Source organism: Tupaia chinensis, unplaced genomic scaffold, assembly GCF_000334495.1.
Source record: "Tupaia chinensis unplaced genomic scaffold, TupChi_1.0 Scaffold146140_1, whole genome shotgun sequence".
Taxonomy (NCBI): Eukaryota; Metazoa; Chordata; class Mammalia; order Scandentia; family Tupaiidae; genus Tupaia; species Tupaia belangeri.
The window spans coordinates 2,836,291-2,854,139 of record NW_006205995.1 but is presented as its reverse complement, the minus strand read 5'-3'; the positions used below and the strand labels follow the sequence as shown (position 1 = coordinate 2,854,139).

General features: G+C 39.5%; 1 protein-coding gene across 6 annotated transcripts in view; it reads right to left on the bottom strand.

The window, feature by feature from the left end:
- Positions 1 to 17,849, bottom strand: part of GABPB1 (GA binding protein transcription factor subunit beta 1) — a 72,972-nt gene that overhangs the window by 53,530 nt on the left and 1,593 nt on the right. Inside the window, exon 1 of one of the 6 annotated variants that reach the window (XM_027768412.1) lies at positions 17,152 to 17,843. The exons of 3 other annotated variants lie outside the window; for them this stretch is intronic. Coding sequence is in view for 2 of the 3 variants with exons in the window: in XM_006168761.3 (XP_006168823.2) it covers positions 17,375 to 17,425 (51 nt within the window). In the remaining variant the exon portion in view is untranslated. Of the gene's footprint in view, positions 1 to 13,981; positions 14,104 to 17,151; positions 17,844 to 17,849 lie in introns of those variants that run through there. 2 more of the 6 variants (XM_006168761.3, XM_006168762.3) reach the window with 2 other exon arrangements.

Genomic DNA, 17,849 nt, shown 5'->3' with positions numbered 1-17,849 from the left:
AAAGATGTCTTATAAAACACTGTATATTAGGTGTTCTCTGTGTTTTAAATATTGACCTGTCTTTCCCCATAAAGCTGATGAACAGAAACCTAAATTTCTTGATATCAGCAAACATGCTCAAGGTAAAGGTGGTCAATTGTCCAGCTATTCTGTTAACGTCTCTTACTTTAGACTTTCTTCCAGAATTGGCTTACTAGATTCCTCTATTTTCCCAGATCTTCAAAGCTTTTTTAAAGTGGTGTTTCATAAATTTTATTACGCATGGAAGGATACCCAGAAACATTACTCAGAAGCAAAATGTATTTGGAAGTAGAGCTGACAGACCTTCCTGATGATGTTGGTATATAGGAAAAAGGAGGAATCAATGATGGGACCCAAGTTTTTGGACTGTACAACTTGGTGAAAAGTGGAGTTATTTACTGAGATAAAAATGGCAGAGTGGGATAGTTGTTAAAGAATTTGGCTGCAGACTTAAGTTTGAGATGAGATGCTTTCATTAGGTTCTAAGTTTCTTGTGGGTAAAAGTAAGGTTTATTTCTTACTGTCTTTTATACTCAGTGATGCACACATAGTTAGTATTCAACTAACCAATGACATTTTGGGCCAGGAGCTCTTTGTTGTGGAACTGTCATGGATTACAGGATAATTAGCAGCCTTCCTCGCCTCTACCCATTAAGAGAGCACGCTGCATAGCACCATACTGCTCTGCCCCTATTTTATGACATCAAAAAAAGTCTCTAAATACTGCCAAATATCCCATGGAGCCAGGCCAGCCACGGGTATGGTGCTTAAGGTGGCTGGATCCCACATGGCCAAATAGGCAGTTCAAATCCCGACCCAGTGGCTTGAGAAACATGCCGGGTGTGTGTGAATGTCCCCAAAATTCAAAAAGGAGAAATGGAGGAGGGATTGCAACATGACCATACCCCACTGGGGGGGGGGGGAGTTTCCTCACTTTGTTTTTTTGTTTCTCTCGAGGAAGGGCCCATGCCCTCTGCCAAATTTAAAAAAAAAATAGTCAAATGGAACCAAACTCACCCCTGATTAAAAACTAAATTAATTGTTTCTTGAGTAAATTTCTATACAATGTGTTATTATCATCCAGTTGAGTTTATGCCTGTTTACTCAACAGGACACATCAAAGATACATAAAAGGTAAGGTATCTAAACCTATTTAGCTCAGCCCAACCTAGCATTTCCTTCACTTTATTTCCCAAAGCTCCAGAAGACTTCAACACTACAAAAAGCAGTAAGTAAATAAGTAAGTACAGGTTAGAAATGATAGAACAGGGGGGCAGCAGATGGCAGAACAGTTATATCGCTGGACTCCCACATGGCTGACCACGGTTCAAGTCCTGGACCCAGTGGCTTGAAACTCATGCCAGGCACACATGTGTGTACATGCCTAAGATTCCAGGAAGAGAATGGAAAAGAGGTTACTGTGTAGCCATTCCCCCTGATGGGATGATTTCTCACTTTCCCTCTCACTGTCTGTCTCCCTATCCCTACAACTGCAAGCACACACACACTAAAACAAAAAAACTCTTAAAAAAGAAATGATACAACAGAGTCTCATCCCATTTTCACCATGACTTAAACAAGACCAACTCCAATTATTATGAGATTTTTATATATAATGTCATTTGCAATTTTTAAAAGTAAGTTTTAAAAAAATACTTACTGGGACCAGCAGATGGTATAATGGCTACATTGCTGGACTCTCACATAGTAGACTGCAGTTCAAGTCCCAGACCCAGCAGCTTAAATTCACACCAGGCACGTGTGCATGCGCCCAAAATCCCAAGAGAATAGAGAAGGGATTGTGGTGTGGCCATCCCCCCGAGGGGTGATTTCTTACTTTATTGCTTTCTGTCTATCTATCCCTGTCTCTCCAGAAAGCATACATGCCCTATAGCAAAAATCTCTAAAAAAATTATTATTTATTTAATATTTCTATTATTATTATTATCAATTTGACTAGAAAGAGACAGAGAGAGAGTAAGAAAGCAAGCCACCAGAGCCAGGACTTTAACCATAGTCAGCCATGTGGGAGTCCAGCACTTTAAGCACCACTCCACCTATCAGCTCTAAAAGTAAATTTTGAAATCTAACCCCAACATGGTATTACCAGCAAAATGTCATCTCTTCAGACATAAATGGTTAGAAAAAAATTTCTGGAGAGGTTTTTGCTATAGGGTGCATGGGCTCGCCAGACAAACAGACAGACAAACAGAAAGTGAGAAATCACTCCCCAGGAGGGATGGCCACGCCACAATCCCTTCTCCTCTGTTATCCTCTCGGGATCTGGGGCACGCACGCACACGCGCCCAGCGTGAGTTTTAAGCCACCGGGTCCGGGACACGAACCGCGGTGGACTACATGACAGTCCAGCGACGTAGTCATTATGCTAACTGCTGGTTCCAATGGTTAAAATTTTTAAATCTCAAACAAGATTTACTTTGCAGACTTTTTTCATTACTTTTCTCCACCCAAATCCTTATTAACATAAATCCAGAAAAGAACTACTAAATGTACTTGCAAGTCTTGGCATGCACATGCTTCATCAATGCTCTCTTTTTGTTTGTTTATTTATATTTACTTTAGCCAAATAAAAATCAGATTAAAGCAGTGTGGATACATTAGAGCCTCAAAATTCAGATGCTAAAGTATATCTCATTCAAAAAAAATTTTAAAACCCCAAATTATATCAAAAGTTTGTTTTAGGCACCACCCAGCATGTTGTAACTCCTTGTCTCCTTTGAGTTAAAGCTCTTTTACAGTTACTCCTAAATGTAGGACAAACAAGATACTTTTACAGTCTATTATAAACTTCCCTATACCTCAGTTTTAAACATTATAGGATAATCTCATCCACCCCAAACTAAAGATTACTTCCTTATTCAAAATTATTTTTGTTTCCTTGAATTTAAGACACCAAAAGGCGTCACTGAATTGGAACCATGCTGGGGCCAGCAGATGGTATGGTAGTTAAGGAGCTGGACTCACACATGGCTGACTACGGTTTGAGTCCTGGACGTGGCAGCTTGCAGGTGGTTAAGGGCGCTGGACTCCGACATGGCCAGCCATGGTTCAAGTCCCGAACCTGGCAGCTTGCTTTCTCACTTTCCCTCTGTCTGTCTCACTTTGTCCCTCTCTAATCAAATTAAAATAAATAAAGTTAAATAATTTAAAAAGAAAAGAAAACCATGCACATACACGTTGCCAAAATCCTGAGAGAAGAATGCAGGAGAAAGGACTGTGGCATGGCACTCCCCCCAGAGGGTGAGTTCTCACTTTCTGTCTCTGGCAAACTCATGTGCCCTACAGCAAAATCCTAAACAAACAAACAAAACATTGGAACTATGCTAATAAGTTCAGTTCCTACTTCCCATAAATTATATATTTATCAGGTAACATTTTCTATTTACATTCTATTTGTACACACCAGTGTCCCTATTATGACTATATGATTATGACATTACTGTTCTCTACAAACCTACAATATCTATAATCCTAACAATAAAAAGTACTATGATTATTTAACATTCATGTTTAAGATAGACCCAAGAGTTTCACTTGCAAAGCATCTAAATTATACTCATTCATATTAAACTGAAAAGTAGTATTTGTCAATTAGCTTGACCAGAACTTACCATACACATATTAAAACCTAATCTTCCTCCTGCATTCCCTGATAATGCTATTATTCTCTTTACCCCCCAGTAGAGAAATCTGGGAGCCATCCTCAACTCTTCTCTCTCTCTCAACTTCTATATAATGCTGAAGTTAAAGTATGAATATTTGGGCTCCAAAAAGATTCATATGCTTAGATCTAACCCCAAGGTAATATTAGGAGGTGGGGCCTTGGCAAATGATTAGTTATAAGAGCCCTGCCCTCATAAATGGAATTAACATCCTTATAAGAGGCCCCAGAGAATGCAAATTAGTCCAGTCACAATGAAAAACAGTATGGAGAATCCTGGAGAAATTAAAAAATAAGGGCTTGTCTGGTCATCTACTAGCTGAAGGAGCTGGATCCCACATGGCCAACCATAGTTCAAATCCCAGCTGTAGCAGTTTGGAAAACATGCCAAGCATATGTGTATGCCTCAAATCCTGACAGGATGAAGAAGTGGAGAAAGAAGGAACTGCAGTGTGACCATGCCCCAGTGGGGAGTTCTCTCTCTCTCGGGCAAGCACATGAACCCTCTAGCAATTAAAAAAAAAAGAAACTAAAAACAGAACCGCCATATGATCTAGCAATCCTACTACTAGGCATATATCCAAAAGAGTAAGTGTGTCATAAAGATATCTTCACCCCTGTGTTTATAGCAGCACTATTCAGAATAGCACAGATATGGAAACAACCTAAGTGTCTAACAACAAAAAGATAAAGAAAATGTGACAGACACACACACACATACACCTGCAACTAAATACCATGCAGCCATTAAGAAAAACAAAATCCGGTCATCTGAGGTTAAATAGTTGAGTTTAGAAGACATTATGTTAAGTGAAATAAGCCAGGCACAGAGGAACACCATGTGTTCTCCCTCATATGTGGAGACTGGAAAACAATGACCTCAGAAGTAAAGAGATATAAAATGACTATTGGATGCTGGAAAAGAATGTGGGGTAGGAATGGAGGGACATTGCTTAAAAGAAATGAAATTGCAGAAAGATATAGCAGGGACGATATCTAGTGTCATAAAAGGATACCCCAAATAAACTAAGAGAGTTTGGTCATCAAGTCCCATAAGGTCTACTTCTCATTTGCTTCTCTTTTTCGTTTTAATTTTTTTTTTTTAATTTGTTAGAGACCACGTGTGCTTACCAGAGACACACACAGAGAGAAAAGAGGGAAAGTAAGAAAGCAAACCACCAGGTCCGGAATCCAAACTGCAGTCAGTCATGTGGGAATCCAGCACCTTAATCACCACACCACCTGCTGGCCCTCTTTATTTTTTCATATTGTTCAAAAATCCAAATAAAGAAATGTGTATGTAGACACACACACACATATTTAAGGTGAAAAGTCTCAATGGACACATTTACACTCACTACTCCACCCTCCACCCCTGCTCTCATCTAAACCAGTCACAGCTAGGTTTATGGGTATGCTTCCAGTATTTTTCTTTTTAACATTTTTTTTAAATGTATTTCTTCCATCATAAAGAAAGGGGACACCCCAACAGGGCCTCCATACCAGATCCACCTCCAGCCTCATCCATCTCAGACCATGTGCATGTGCACCTGGCATCTAACAGGAGGTCCTGAGACAACAAAAGGAACTTTCCCATGAAAAGTCGCTTGCATTACTATTGCACCACCGTTTTTAGACATTACTGAAATGCCTAATGTGCCCCATGATCACCCTTCCCTATCTCTACTCCCAAAACTCAACCTTCTACCCATCACCTAAGAATTAAGCACTAGTATTGGTTTAATATTAATCCTGCCAGACAATATTTTCATGTACATATATATATGTACTCCTCTTCCAAAATATAGTATTTGTTTGGCAACTTTTTCCGTATATACATAAGTGCTAGCATTCTGTATATGTTGTTCTACAATTTATCACTCAGTAGTACAAGTAATTTATTCATTTTTTAAACTGCTATACTATTCCACTGTATGAATATACCAATTTACTTGGTCATCTCCCTATTTATAGCCATTTTTACTTATTCTTCCAGTTCATCATTATTTTAAACAATGTTGCAGTGAACACACTTGTACTTGCCTCATTATGGAGACATGCAAGTCCTCCTCTAGTGCAAAAAATGGACAGACTTGTTGGGAATAAGCATCTTAAATTTATACTACAAATCTGCACATCCCCTAACTAGCTATACCAATGTATGCTTCCAATGGTAATTCGTAAGTTACTATTTTCTCACAATATAGCTAATTGTAAAATTACCAAATCTTCTAGTTTTTGCCTATATGATGGCTAACCTTGTTTAATATGCATCTCTCTTAAATTACTAATGAGGGACCAGCAGTTAGCATAATGGCTATGTCGCTGAACTACCATGTAGTTGACCACGGTTCACGTCCCAGACCCAGTGGCTTAAAACTCACACCAGGCACGTTTGCGTACGTGCCCAAGATCCCGAGAGGAGAACGGAGGAGAAGGGATTGTGGCGTGGCCATCCCCCCTGGGGGGTGATTTCTCGTTTTCTGTCTGTCTCTCTCTGTCTGGTGAGCGCACGTGTCCCATAGCAAAAACCTCTCAAAAAAAAAAAATTATTAATGAGATTACATATCTGTTCTTTTTCCTTTTAGTTGTTTTAATTACTGTAGGGCAAATGCCCTCACCAAGCAAGAATGAGGGAGGGCAAAAAGGGAGAGAGAGAAAGTGAGAAATCACCCCCCCCTCCAAGGAGAGATGAGAATGCTGCAATCCCTTCTGCTAGATTCTCCTCTTGGATTTTAGACATACATGCACATGCACCCAAGCCTGATTGATGTTCAAGCTGCCAGGTCGGGACTTGAACCACAAAGTCAGCCATGTGCAATCCAGTGCCTTAACCTCCACACCATCCGCTGGCCCTTGTCTTCCTTTTAATTTATGATGGAGTGTGCACCAGTGAAAGAAAATGAAGCACTTTAGACAAGGTCTGGACATGCTGTAGTCCTCTTCCTCCAACTCTCTAGATCATCAGGATCTTTTTTTTTTTCGGAGAGGTTTTTGCTATAGGGCGCGTGCGCTTGCCAGACAGACAGAGACAGAGAGACAGAAAGAAAGCAAGAAATCACCCCGGGGAATGACCACACCGCAATCCCTGCTCCTCCATTCTCCTCTCGGGATCCTGGGCACACACGCACACGCGCCCGGGGCGAGTTGAACCCCCCAGTTCCGGGACTCGAACCGTGGTCGACTAAATGGGAGGCCAGCGACATAGCCATTACACTAACTGCTGGTCCCTAGATCATCAGGATCTTGAACACAGGCATATGAGTGAATTTCAGGTAGACTAGTATGAGGATCTGAATCCATGGCCAGCCATGTGGCTTCCAGCACTGCAATCCAGTAATGCACAGACTGTACCACCTAAGCTGAGCCAAGATTATATTTCTTGGTCTTAACTCCAACACATCTCACCTCTTTAAGGGTCTGGCCTGTGCACCACTACAGCCTCATTTACTCACCATTTCCCCCTTGGATTTATACTTTTTTAACAATAGAGTTAACCATAATGACCTGTATGGACTATTCTGCCTCATACTGCTCCCTGATGTTATTCTGACTCTCTTTGCCTTACTCCAATTACCTGACCAAGTATTCCTATTCTCCCTACAAAATAAGCTCCACTTGACCATTTTGACAAAGAGAAATCTATTTATTTATGTTGACTTTTTTAAGTTTTTGCCATAGGGCTCATGTGTTCACCAGAGAAAGACAGAAAGTGAGAAATCACCCTCCAAGGGCAATGGCCATGCCACAATCCCTTCTCTATTCTCCACTCAGGATAATGGGCAGATATGCACATGCCCAGCGTGTTTCTTGGGGCCCGGACTTGAACCATGCAGTCAGCAGATCTAGCCACCTTAACCTCCATGCCACCTGCTAGACTGAATTAATCACTATATTATCTCACTGCGCCCTGAACATACTCCCATTATACAGATTCAATCACATTACAAAGGTTTTGGGTTTTTGGTTTTTTTTGGGTTTTTCTTACAAACTCTCCTCTCCCATAATCTCAGTAATTTAGATAGGGTGTTCCCTTCCTCTCTTTTTTAAAAGATTATTTACTAAAATAAATGAGAGTGACAAAAATAAGTGAGAGAGACAAAGGGCACACAAGAGTACTTGAGATAGACAGAGACAGGCATTCCTAATGATTTTGTCACACTGTGATCCCCTTCCTCTAGCCTTCCATCAGCCTTCCAGCTAGTCACGATCTTGAGCATCCATGTGTTTCAAGTTGGTAGATTTGGAATCTGAACTTGTGGTCAGCCATGTGGCTTCCAGCACTGTAGGTTAGAAAGCTGCTGCCTGCACAACTACAGGTGGGCCTGGGTTACCTTATTCCTACATATATTTTAGAATCTAGCAGTTACTTTAGCACACTACTCAATAGATGTTTGCCAAATTAAACAATTCCTCTATTTGTTTCTATCATAAGCACTATAAACCTGCATACAAAAAAATCTGAAGATATTCTTTAACCAGAAATATGTTATAATCTGAAAGAATGTGTGGATTATAACAAAGCAGTTTTTGGTTCAGTGTTTGTTTTTGTTTTTTAATTTGCTATAGGGCACATTTGCTCACTACAGCAACAAGAGAGAGAGAAACCCCCCTGGGGGTACACACCACAATCCCTTCTCCATTCTCATCTGAGGATTTGAGAGAGAGACACACACACACATACACACACACACACACACACACACACACACACACACGTATCCAGGACTCAAACAGCAGTCAGCCATGTGGCATCCAGCTGCTTTACCCACCATGATACCTTCTGGCCCTTTTTTTTAAGTGGGTATAAACCATAGAGCATTCCTTTTCAAACTGTGGACCATGACTTATTACAGACTGTAAAATCATTTTAGTGGGTAAGGTCAATATTCCAAATATCAATATATATCAAATGCAGTTATCACACTATGTGTATGCACATATATACATATTTCTTTATTTTTATTTTTAGAGTGAGTAGAGAGAGATATCTTTGCTACAGGGTCCGTGCACTTGCCAGAGACAGAAAAAGATAGAAAACAAAAAAATCATTCCCCAGGGGGACAGCCATGCCGCAACCCCTTCTCCTCCATTCTCCTCAGGATTTTGGGCACACACACATGGCATGAGTTTTAAGTTGCTAGGTCCAGGACTTGAACCACTGTCAACCACATGGGAGTACAACGACATAACCACTATGCCATCTGTTGGTCCCTACACACATTTCTTACTGTGGGTTAAAATGAAAACTAATTTGAAAACGCAGGTGTCATGGTGTTTAAGGTACTAGATTCCCATAGTCCCACATGGCTGACTACAGTTCTGGTCTCAAACCAGTGGCTTGAATATCATACTGGGAACATGCGTGAGCAGGCCCCAAATCCTAAGACAAGAATGGAGAAGGAAAGATAAGACTGGAGAAGGGACTGCAGCAAGACTATCTCCCCTGAGGGATGATTTCTCATTTTCTCTCTCTCTGGCAAGCACATGTGCCCTGTGGCAAAAACCTAAAAACTAATAATAACTATAATTTGAAATCTACTTCTATAGTTGTTATGGGTTCAGAGGTTTAAAAAAATTTTTTTAAGTTCATTTATTTCTTCTATGTGAGAGACACAGAGATAGCACCCACAAAAGGGTTTTGATGTGGGATCAATTTCCAGCCTCAACAAGCCCTAAATCACAGGCATGCAAGTGCCAAGCATACTCAGGAAGGTCACCAAATGCAACCCAGAACCTTCCTATGTGGGAAGGTTTACAGTGTCACATTTTGACCACTGTGCCACCATCCAGTCTTCAGAGATTTAATAAACAAACATGTAGGCTTTGATGAAAGACTTAACATTTGAAGTATAATCTGGCTCCTCACTACCTCTCTGGTTCATCTATCATTCTGCCTTAGTCACTCTGCTTTAGCAGCATGAGTCTTGGTAATTCTTCGGTCTACACAGGTTTCCACCTTAGGGCCTTACGATGTCCTCCCTGCCTAGAAAGTTTTTCACTTACACAACTGTATGGCCTGCTCCCTCACTCCAGGACGCTCAGAAACAGCAGCCTTCCTTACTACCTAAAATAGCAACTACAACCCAGCACTTTATCCCCTTTACCTAGTTTTGCTGCTTTTCATTCTACTGGTTACCTCCTACATGTGCTTACTGTGTTCCTTCCCCCAAAAGTCAGTGCCAAGAAAACAAGGACTTTGTCTTTTATTACTACAATACCAGAAATCAGAACAGTACCTGGCACAGGGCAAACATTCCTGAATATGCTTTAACAGGCCTGAAAAAAGCCAAAGAACACAGGAGTTGTGCCTGAGCATGGTATAATGTAGATGAAATGCCAGCTTAATAATATTAAGGAGTAAGGAACAGGTTGAACAAGGAGAATGTAACATGAAAAAGTTTCAAAGTCAGAAAGTAGAATTTGGACTGTATCCTGCAGAAAACTGGGAGTTCGGAGCCAAAGTGATCCATTCAAACATTTATTCAGCACTAGGTCAATTCACGTTGCTTGGCACACTGGAGAGTGCAAAGGTCAACAGTGCAAGTTCTCACCTCAGGCTTATAGTTTAGTAGCAAAGAGTTCCAGAAAAATTTTAGGAGAATTATTCTGGTAGCCATACACACAATGGAATCAAGGAAAGACCATCTAAAATTAGAAAGGGCAAATAAAGGGTCAGCATGTGGCTTGGTGGTTGAGGTGCAGGACTCCCACATGGACGACTGAGGTTCAAGTCCCTGACCTGGTGGCTTGCTCTCTCATTTTCCCTCCCTCTCTCTGTCTGTCTCTCTCTGGTGAGGGTACATGCCCTGTCACAAATTTTAAAATAATAAACAAATAATTAAAATTTGTTTAATTAAAATTAAACAAATTCTTCTTTAAATTAAAAAAAAAAGGGCAAATAATAGGCAATGCAGAATCCCAGGACAAAGTGAGATTTGGTAAAGAATAATGTAAGGAACTAAAATGATTGAAGAATGTAAGAAAAAAGAACCATGCTTTAGAGAATACTTCAAGATTTAAGTATGATGATGATGAAACTTAGAAAGAAAAACTGGTAGCAAGTGATGGAAATTCCTTGAGACTTCTAAACATCCACTAAACTACTGGAGCTATAAACATGGCAGCACATTTGGGAATCAGTATATAAAATAACTATTTGAGAGAAGACGATGCGAAAGAATGCAAGGCCAAGTACTGACAGGAATAACAGTAGTAAGAGGATCATGAAGCAACAAAGACAACAGAAAAGTAGTCATCAGAAAGGAAAAGGATGCCATACTAACATTAAGAGCAAAGAAACAAGAAAAGTTAGGAAGCCTTGGTGGATATCAACAGTAATAAACACATACTGCTGAATAAAACAGAATAAAGCCAATACTGGTAACAAGGATGGCCTTTGAGGCAACACTGTTATTCCAAAAATATGAATAACTGCAGTAAATTAGGGAAGAAATAGTAAAAGGATTGAGGGCAAAAATAGGAACCCCACTCTTAACATTTTTTAAATAGTGAAGGCCAGACAAGGAAGGTTCCAAGTTCACATCCAATGACTTCCCTCAGTATACTAGACATGTATGTGCCCATGATCCTGGACTGAATGAGGCTGAGGTGGGTCATAGTCTCTTTATCCAGCTCATTCACGGAAGACAGACACTTAAAAAGAGAAATGAGGCAGACAGATTAAAAGAATAGTAACAGTTCATCAAAGTTGATTTTATTTTCTCCCAAAATTTAGAAGTCCATACATTTAAAAGTAGAGAGGAAAATGATCAAGCTGAACAGAAAGTGTGGCAGAAAGATTTCTGGGAGAAATAAGAGTCCTCTTCCATTCATTTTATGAAATTAGATGAAAGAGAATTAGACTAGGTATTTGTCATGGTGACAACAAAAAAAGGTACAAACTTGTACTTTTTCAGTTAAGTAAGCATTAGAAAAGAAATATGAAACAGAAAAATATGAGATCAATAAAAATGATAGCCAAGAAGTATCAAGGGTCCATTTGGAAATGTTCAGCATAAATTTATAATAGTCAAGAAATCTCCATAATTATTCACCTTCCTTCACAGGTGTGCTGTGACCTATGAATTAAAAAAAAAAAAAAAAATGTTGGAAAGAAGTGACACGACACCAGGAGCCCAGTAAAATATGAAAGAAGTGACTGATGTCAAAGTTCAGGTTACATCTAATATCAGGAGTCTTTAAAAAGTTCATGGAAGATCTATGAAAAAAAAAAAAAACTATATATGGATTTTAAAGTTTTTTTGCACCAGAATGAACTATTTAATTATGTTATTTCCACAAAGCTTTTGAAGTCCCCTCATACATATTAGAGTAAGTAAATGTTTTAGTCGATTTGGGCTGCTATAATGAAGTATCATAACCTGGGTTCACAAACAGAAAACCATTCCTGACAGTTCTAGAAGGTGCTGAAGTCCAAGATCAAGGCACTGGGAGATTGTGTCTGGTAAGGAACAGCTTCTGGACTGCAGTCTTTTCCTGATGACCTCACATGGTAGAAGGGGCAAACAAACTCTGTCAGTCCTCTTTTATAAGGGCACAAATCCCATTCTGGAGGGCTCCACGCTCATTATCAATCACCTTCCAAAGATCTTCTCCTCCTATTGTATTTCAGAAGATTTTAACATATGGACCCTGCTAAGGTGGTGCAGTTGGTACAGAGTTGCTACATGATATTCAAGCTACATGGGACGCCCAGGTTCAGATCTTAGGTTGACCTGAACACAGTGGGTGTGCCTGCACATACCTGTGGTCCTGGCTGGTGGGATCATAGCATGACTAGATACTGTCAGGTACCTGTCTGTCTGTCTGCTCTCTCTCATGAAAGAAAAAAACTTAAAAGGCAAGGAGGAGTAGGCTAGTGGCATGGTGGTTAAGACAGCAGGATTTCACATGGCCAACAGCTTGGTTTGCGTTTCAGATCCGAAGGCTTAAAAACACACTGGTATGGGGACCAACAGTTAGCGTAATGGCTATGTCGCTGGACTCGCATGTAGTCCTAGACCCGGTGGCTTAAAACTCACTCCGGGCGTGTGGGCACATGTGCCCAAGATCTCGAGAGGCGAATGGAGGAGAAGAGATTGCAGTGTGGCCATCCCCCCTGGGGGGTGATTTCTTGCTTTCTGTCTCTCTGTCTCTGTCTCTGGCAAGCGCGCACGCCCCCTATAGCAAAAATCTCTCAAAAAAAAAAAAAAAGAAAGAAAGAAAGAAAAAGAAAATACCGGTATGTATGCATGCATACCCAAAATCCCAAAAGGAGAAATGGAAAAGGAACTGTGGCAAAACCATCCCCCATGCAAGGGGTACTTTCAAACTTCTCTTCTCTTTCTCTCTCTTTCTCTCTCTCTCTCTCTCTCTCTCTCCCTCCCTCCCTCCAGGGAGAACACATACCCTCTAGAAAAAAAATTTTTAAATGTTGCACACAAATTTTGAAGAACACAGATTCAGACTAACACTAAGGGAAAGTAAGGGTCCCTGCAAACAGAACGAATAAAAGAACATAGAAAGAGTAACTACATAGACAAAAACTCAGAGTTCATGCAAGTTATAGAGGATATAAGGAAATTATTTTACATCATTCACTTATATACCATAGTACTTAAATATCTTTCCACTATTTGGACACATGATAGGTGTTGTGATACAAAGGATAAGAGAGTCAGAAGGGCTGCATGTCTAAAAGCTTTATCATGAAAAGAAATTAACTTAATTTCAAGTCAAGTACTATAATTAGTTTTATGACCTACAGTAAGTAACCACCTGTCTCCACAGCTACAGAATGAGAGGGCATGTTAAAGGTATCACAGTGGCCTCTACTCGTGCCCCCTTTAAATAATCATTACTAGAGTAAACCACGGTAAGTAGCAGCGATTCAAGAATAATGAGATGGCAACAAACTAACTGGGTTAGAGAAACTCTCCAGCATCTTCTAGAAAAAAAAAAATTCTAAATTATGTAATAGAATCGTAGCATCAGTGGATTTAGCATACTTTTTAAAATAGAATAACAGTATTCAGCTTAACATGTTTTTTAATCAGAGGATATGAAAGTGGACATTCTGTTATTTTCATTTTTGAACTCTGAATTTACCATGCATTATAATGTTACATAGCACCATGCTACACAATACCACAAAAAGTTTTAATATTAAAATAAAACAGACCTCAAAACTGAATAGGCTATAGATTCCTTATCTGCAGTTTCAAAATCTGAAAAGAGCTCTGAAAATTCATAACTCACTTGGTAGTAAAACCTTACCTGAACTGACGTGAAGCTATTTATAGTCTTCATCCCATTTAGTGTAAACATTCATACATTTTGCTCAGAAATAGTAACATGTTTGAAGAGGGTACTGCACTAGACTGTTGAAAGTTTACATAACATTATCACCTGCCTATATCCAAAAAACTCTTCATTCCTAAACCTATCAAACTGAAGGGTTTTAAATAGTGGACTGGTAATCCCATAACATTTACTGAGCCACGATCTGTGTATCAGGCACTATTCTAATAACTTTATATTCACTAACTCAATTAACCTTCTCGAACACCATGAAGGTAGGTGTAAAAATCCCTACCATGCAAAGGAGAAAACTGAGGCACAGAAAGATTAACTGCCTAAAGTCACATTAACTCAAGAACAACTAACTAAGATGAATACATTTTAAATATTACACATTAACTTAAGGAAAGCACGGAAAAATAGCAAATCGATGATGGTAAGGTGGTAGGTGTGACATTGTAAAAAGGTACAAAACACATTATGTACTCACAAATTCTCATTTATGTGCAATTTTCAAGTCGAAGTGCATAAACCACATAGTATAAAATCCAAATTCCTCAGTTTATGCTAATATCTTTACTTTTTATTGAAAAATAACATCTTAATATTGTTTTAATTATAATACACAATAAACCATATCCATTGCAGAATTTTTAAAAATTGGATAAAAAGAAAATAATCAACTTATATAACCATTTAACAATTTGGCACATGTTCTCCCCAATGTCAACACATTTTTGTTTCTTACCAAAATAGAATCATGTTTTTAAATCTACTTTTTTCACTTACATAAAACAAGACATCTTTTCATGTCTTGGCATTCATCATTTTAATGGCTGGGTAGGTAGTATCCCACTTTAGGATGTACCCTAATCATCAATGAACCCTAACAACATTTAGGTTGTTCAGTTTTAGGGCATAGTGATCAAGAGTCACACTAGCTAGATTCAAGTGCTGGCCTATAATTGCTAATTATAAACTCAGCTCGGGCAAGCAGCCTCATTTTCTCTACTGAGAAATGGAAACAATGCTATTCCCTTCACATGACTACTGTGGGGGTTAATGTGTTAATATACAGCTTGTATTATCAAGAACGTCCAACTCAGCTCTCTCCCCCAAAAAAGATTAGCCCACCAAGACTAAACTGACAGGTGACTGCACCAAAGCATCTTCTCTGACCAACACAAGGAAAACAGGCCATAATACTAATGTCAACTAGTACCAGATCCACCTCCTAGAGAGCATTGATGGAACATCTTCAGAAAAATTAGGTATAATACTAATTACAGTTGTCCCAAAGTAGACATATCACTGCAATAGAAACATTATGATTATTAGTTGGAAACTCATGGGGACAAAGGAATAAATGATGCTCATTAGAAAAATAGGTTGCCCTGAATTTCAAAGTTTTGTTTGTGTTTTTCAATGTTTGCACAGTGAAAGACAAAAAATGGAGCCCATCAATGTGCTCAGGCTACTTTCTAAGAGGGAATGAGTAAGAAACCTCATAAACCCTCAAAAATGAACTCATGATTTGAAATTCCATGTAAAAATTTCTGAGTTCCTCCTGAGATGTTTATCTGTTGCTATTCCTAACTTACCAGGTACTTAAAGGCTAAAAACAAACCAAAAAAAAGTGCATTCTTTAGGTGCTATGGACTAGCACAAAGACTCCTTAAAAATCAGGGGATGGGAGGAAATAAAGTCAAATAAAATTAAGCAAGATCCAATCTATTTTTCATTTGAACAGCAAACATTAAAAATACACCTGGCATTTTCTAACAATTACATGAAGAATGACCAGATGCTTCCTGTTGATGGAACAGTAGAGAACTACAGATTGACAGATTCAGACTAGAGTTCACAGAAACTGGAAATAAATTTAGCTTCCTTTCAAAACCTTTAAACCAAAGTTAATATGGCCTTAAGTTTTATTACAGTATAACTGCGAAAAACCCACATTGATTCAGAGAGAGCTATAAAGGTACTATATGCAAACTACTCTTTGTTCACCAAATTTCTTTTAAATCTGGAGCTCCTACAGTGTCCTATCTTCAAAGATTACATTTACTCACAAGTTTTCACAAGCATATCTAATGTGGAATTCACGGTTTGCATGTGTACATCATTAAAAGTATGTACTGAAATTAAAAGATGAAGTTTAATCACTTTTCTGTTTCCAAATGTTCCTGCGTCTCCAGCATCACAGATTATGCAATCTGTGGTATCATGATTATCTTGTCTGTGACATCATGCCCCTATATTCCAATTTTTCTTTAAAAAGCCACTAAACAGGGGACCAGCAGTTAGCATAATGGCTATGTTGTTGGACTCCCATGTAGTTGACCACAGTTCGAGTCCCGGACCCCGTGGCTTAAACTCACGCCGGGCGCGTGTGCATGCGAGCGTGCGTGCGTGCCCAAGATACCGAGAGGAGAATGAAGGAGAAGGGATTGCGGCGTGGCCATTCCCCCTGGGGGGGTGATGTCTCATTTTCTGTCTCTCTCTGTCTGTCTGACGAGCAAACGAGCCCTATAGCAAAAACCTCTCCAAAAATAAAGCCACTAAACAAAATATAGAAATAAATTTTTTGTAATTATTTTATTTACTTATTATTTCAATTTAGTATCGGGCTCAGGCACTCACCAGAGACAGAGAAAATGTTAGAAAGCAAGCTACCAGGTCCAGGACTCAAACCAGTCAGCCATGTGGAAGTTCAACACCCCCACCACCACGCCACCTGCTGGTCCCGAAATAAATCTTTCTACCCATATGCTTTAAAATGTGTTTTGTATGATATCCTGATTTGACTTATCTGGTGAAAGCAGGACAAGAATGACATTTCTGTTTTAAAAAAGCATGAGTCTCCAGTGGGATATCCCAGAAGTTACATGGTGTGAAATCACAACAGGCTGAACACAGAAGTGGATTTAAGAATATAGGTGCCTTCTATTAAACCAGGCAGTAAAGATTTGCAGGAATACAAAACAATGTCACTCTTGCCTAAAATGCATGTTACCATGTAATGGATTTTTTGTTCTTGAAAAAAAAAAAAAAACAGAAAGAGAAAAACAGTTAAAAACAGATAAAGTAGGCTTCAGTTTCCCCGAATTCAAAGTCTGAGCCTGAAAGTTGAAGTGTCAAACCTGATGGCAATATGTCAGTGAGAAGAAATTTAAACCAAGTGGGTCTGCATGGAAAATGATCCAGCTGAAAAAAAAAAAAAAAAGGATGTCTAACTACTAACTTCTCCACAATGAATTAGGGTGCATCTTTACATCTGGAATGGCAAACTACTTCACGAGGATCACTTATGGACTACAGCAAACTTTTTTCCGAATAGAAATCGTACTTGAGAAAGTAACTTGCCTGACTCGAGACAGTCAACCAACGCTGGGAGAACTTAAAATACTTGCACATTCCCAAACCCCTTCAGAAATACTGTGGTCTCTGTCCCTCCTTGGAACAGATGTCTCTGCACCGCAAAGTCCAATCAGGTTTAAAGCAGGAGTTATGTATTCTGAAAACAAGCTTAAACTGGGGGGAAAAAAAAAAAACACACACACACACAAAGCAGGCCTGTATCACTCTTCGGTTTCAGTTTTCACGATGCACCCTTGAGGCTAGGCACGCTGATTCAACACGGTAGGAGAGCTTCGACGAATCACACTACACACACAGATTTACTGTGGCCAGGCAGATGACCTGGCAAAATTCGCAACTTCTTTCCCGAAGCCGTGCACCCGTGGGTCCCGGCGGCGAAGTCTCCGGGGCAGAAGTCCCGAGCACTTAGAACAGCAGGCGTCGTCCCCTCAGGACTCCAGTCCCCGCGACTGAGCTGTCG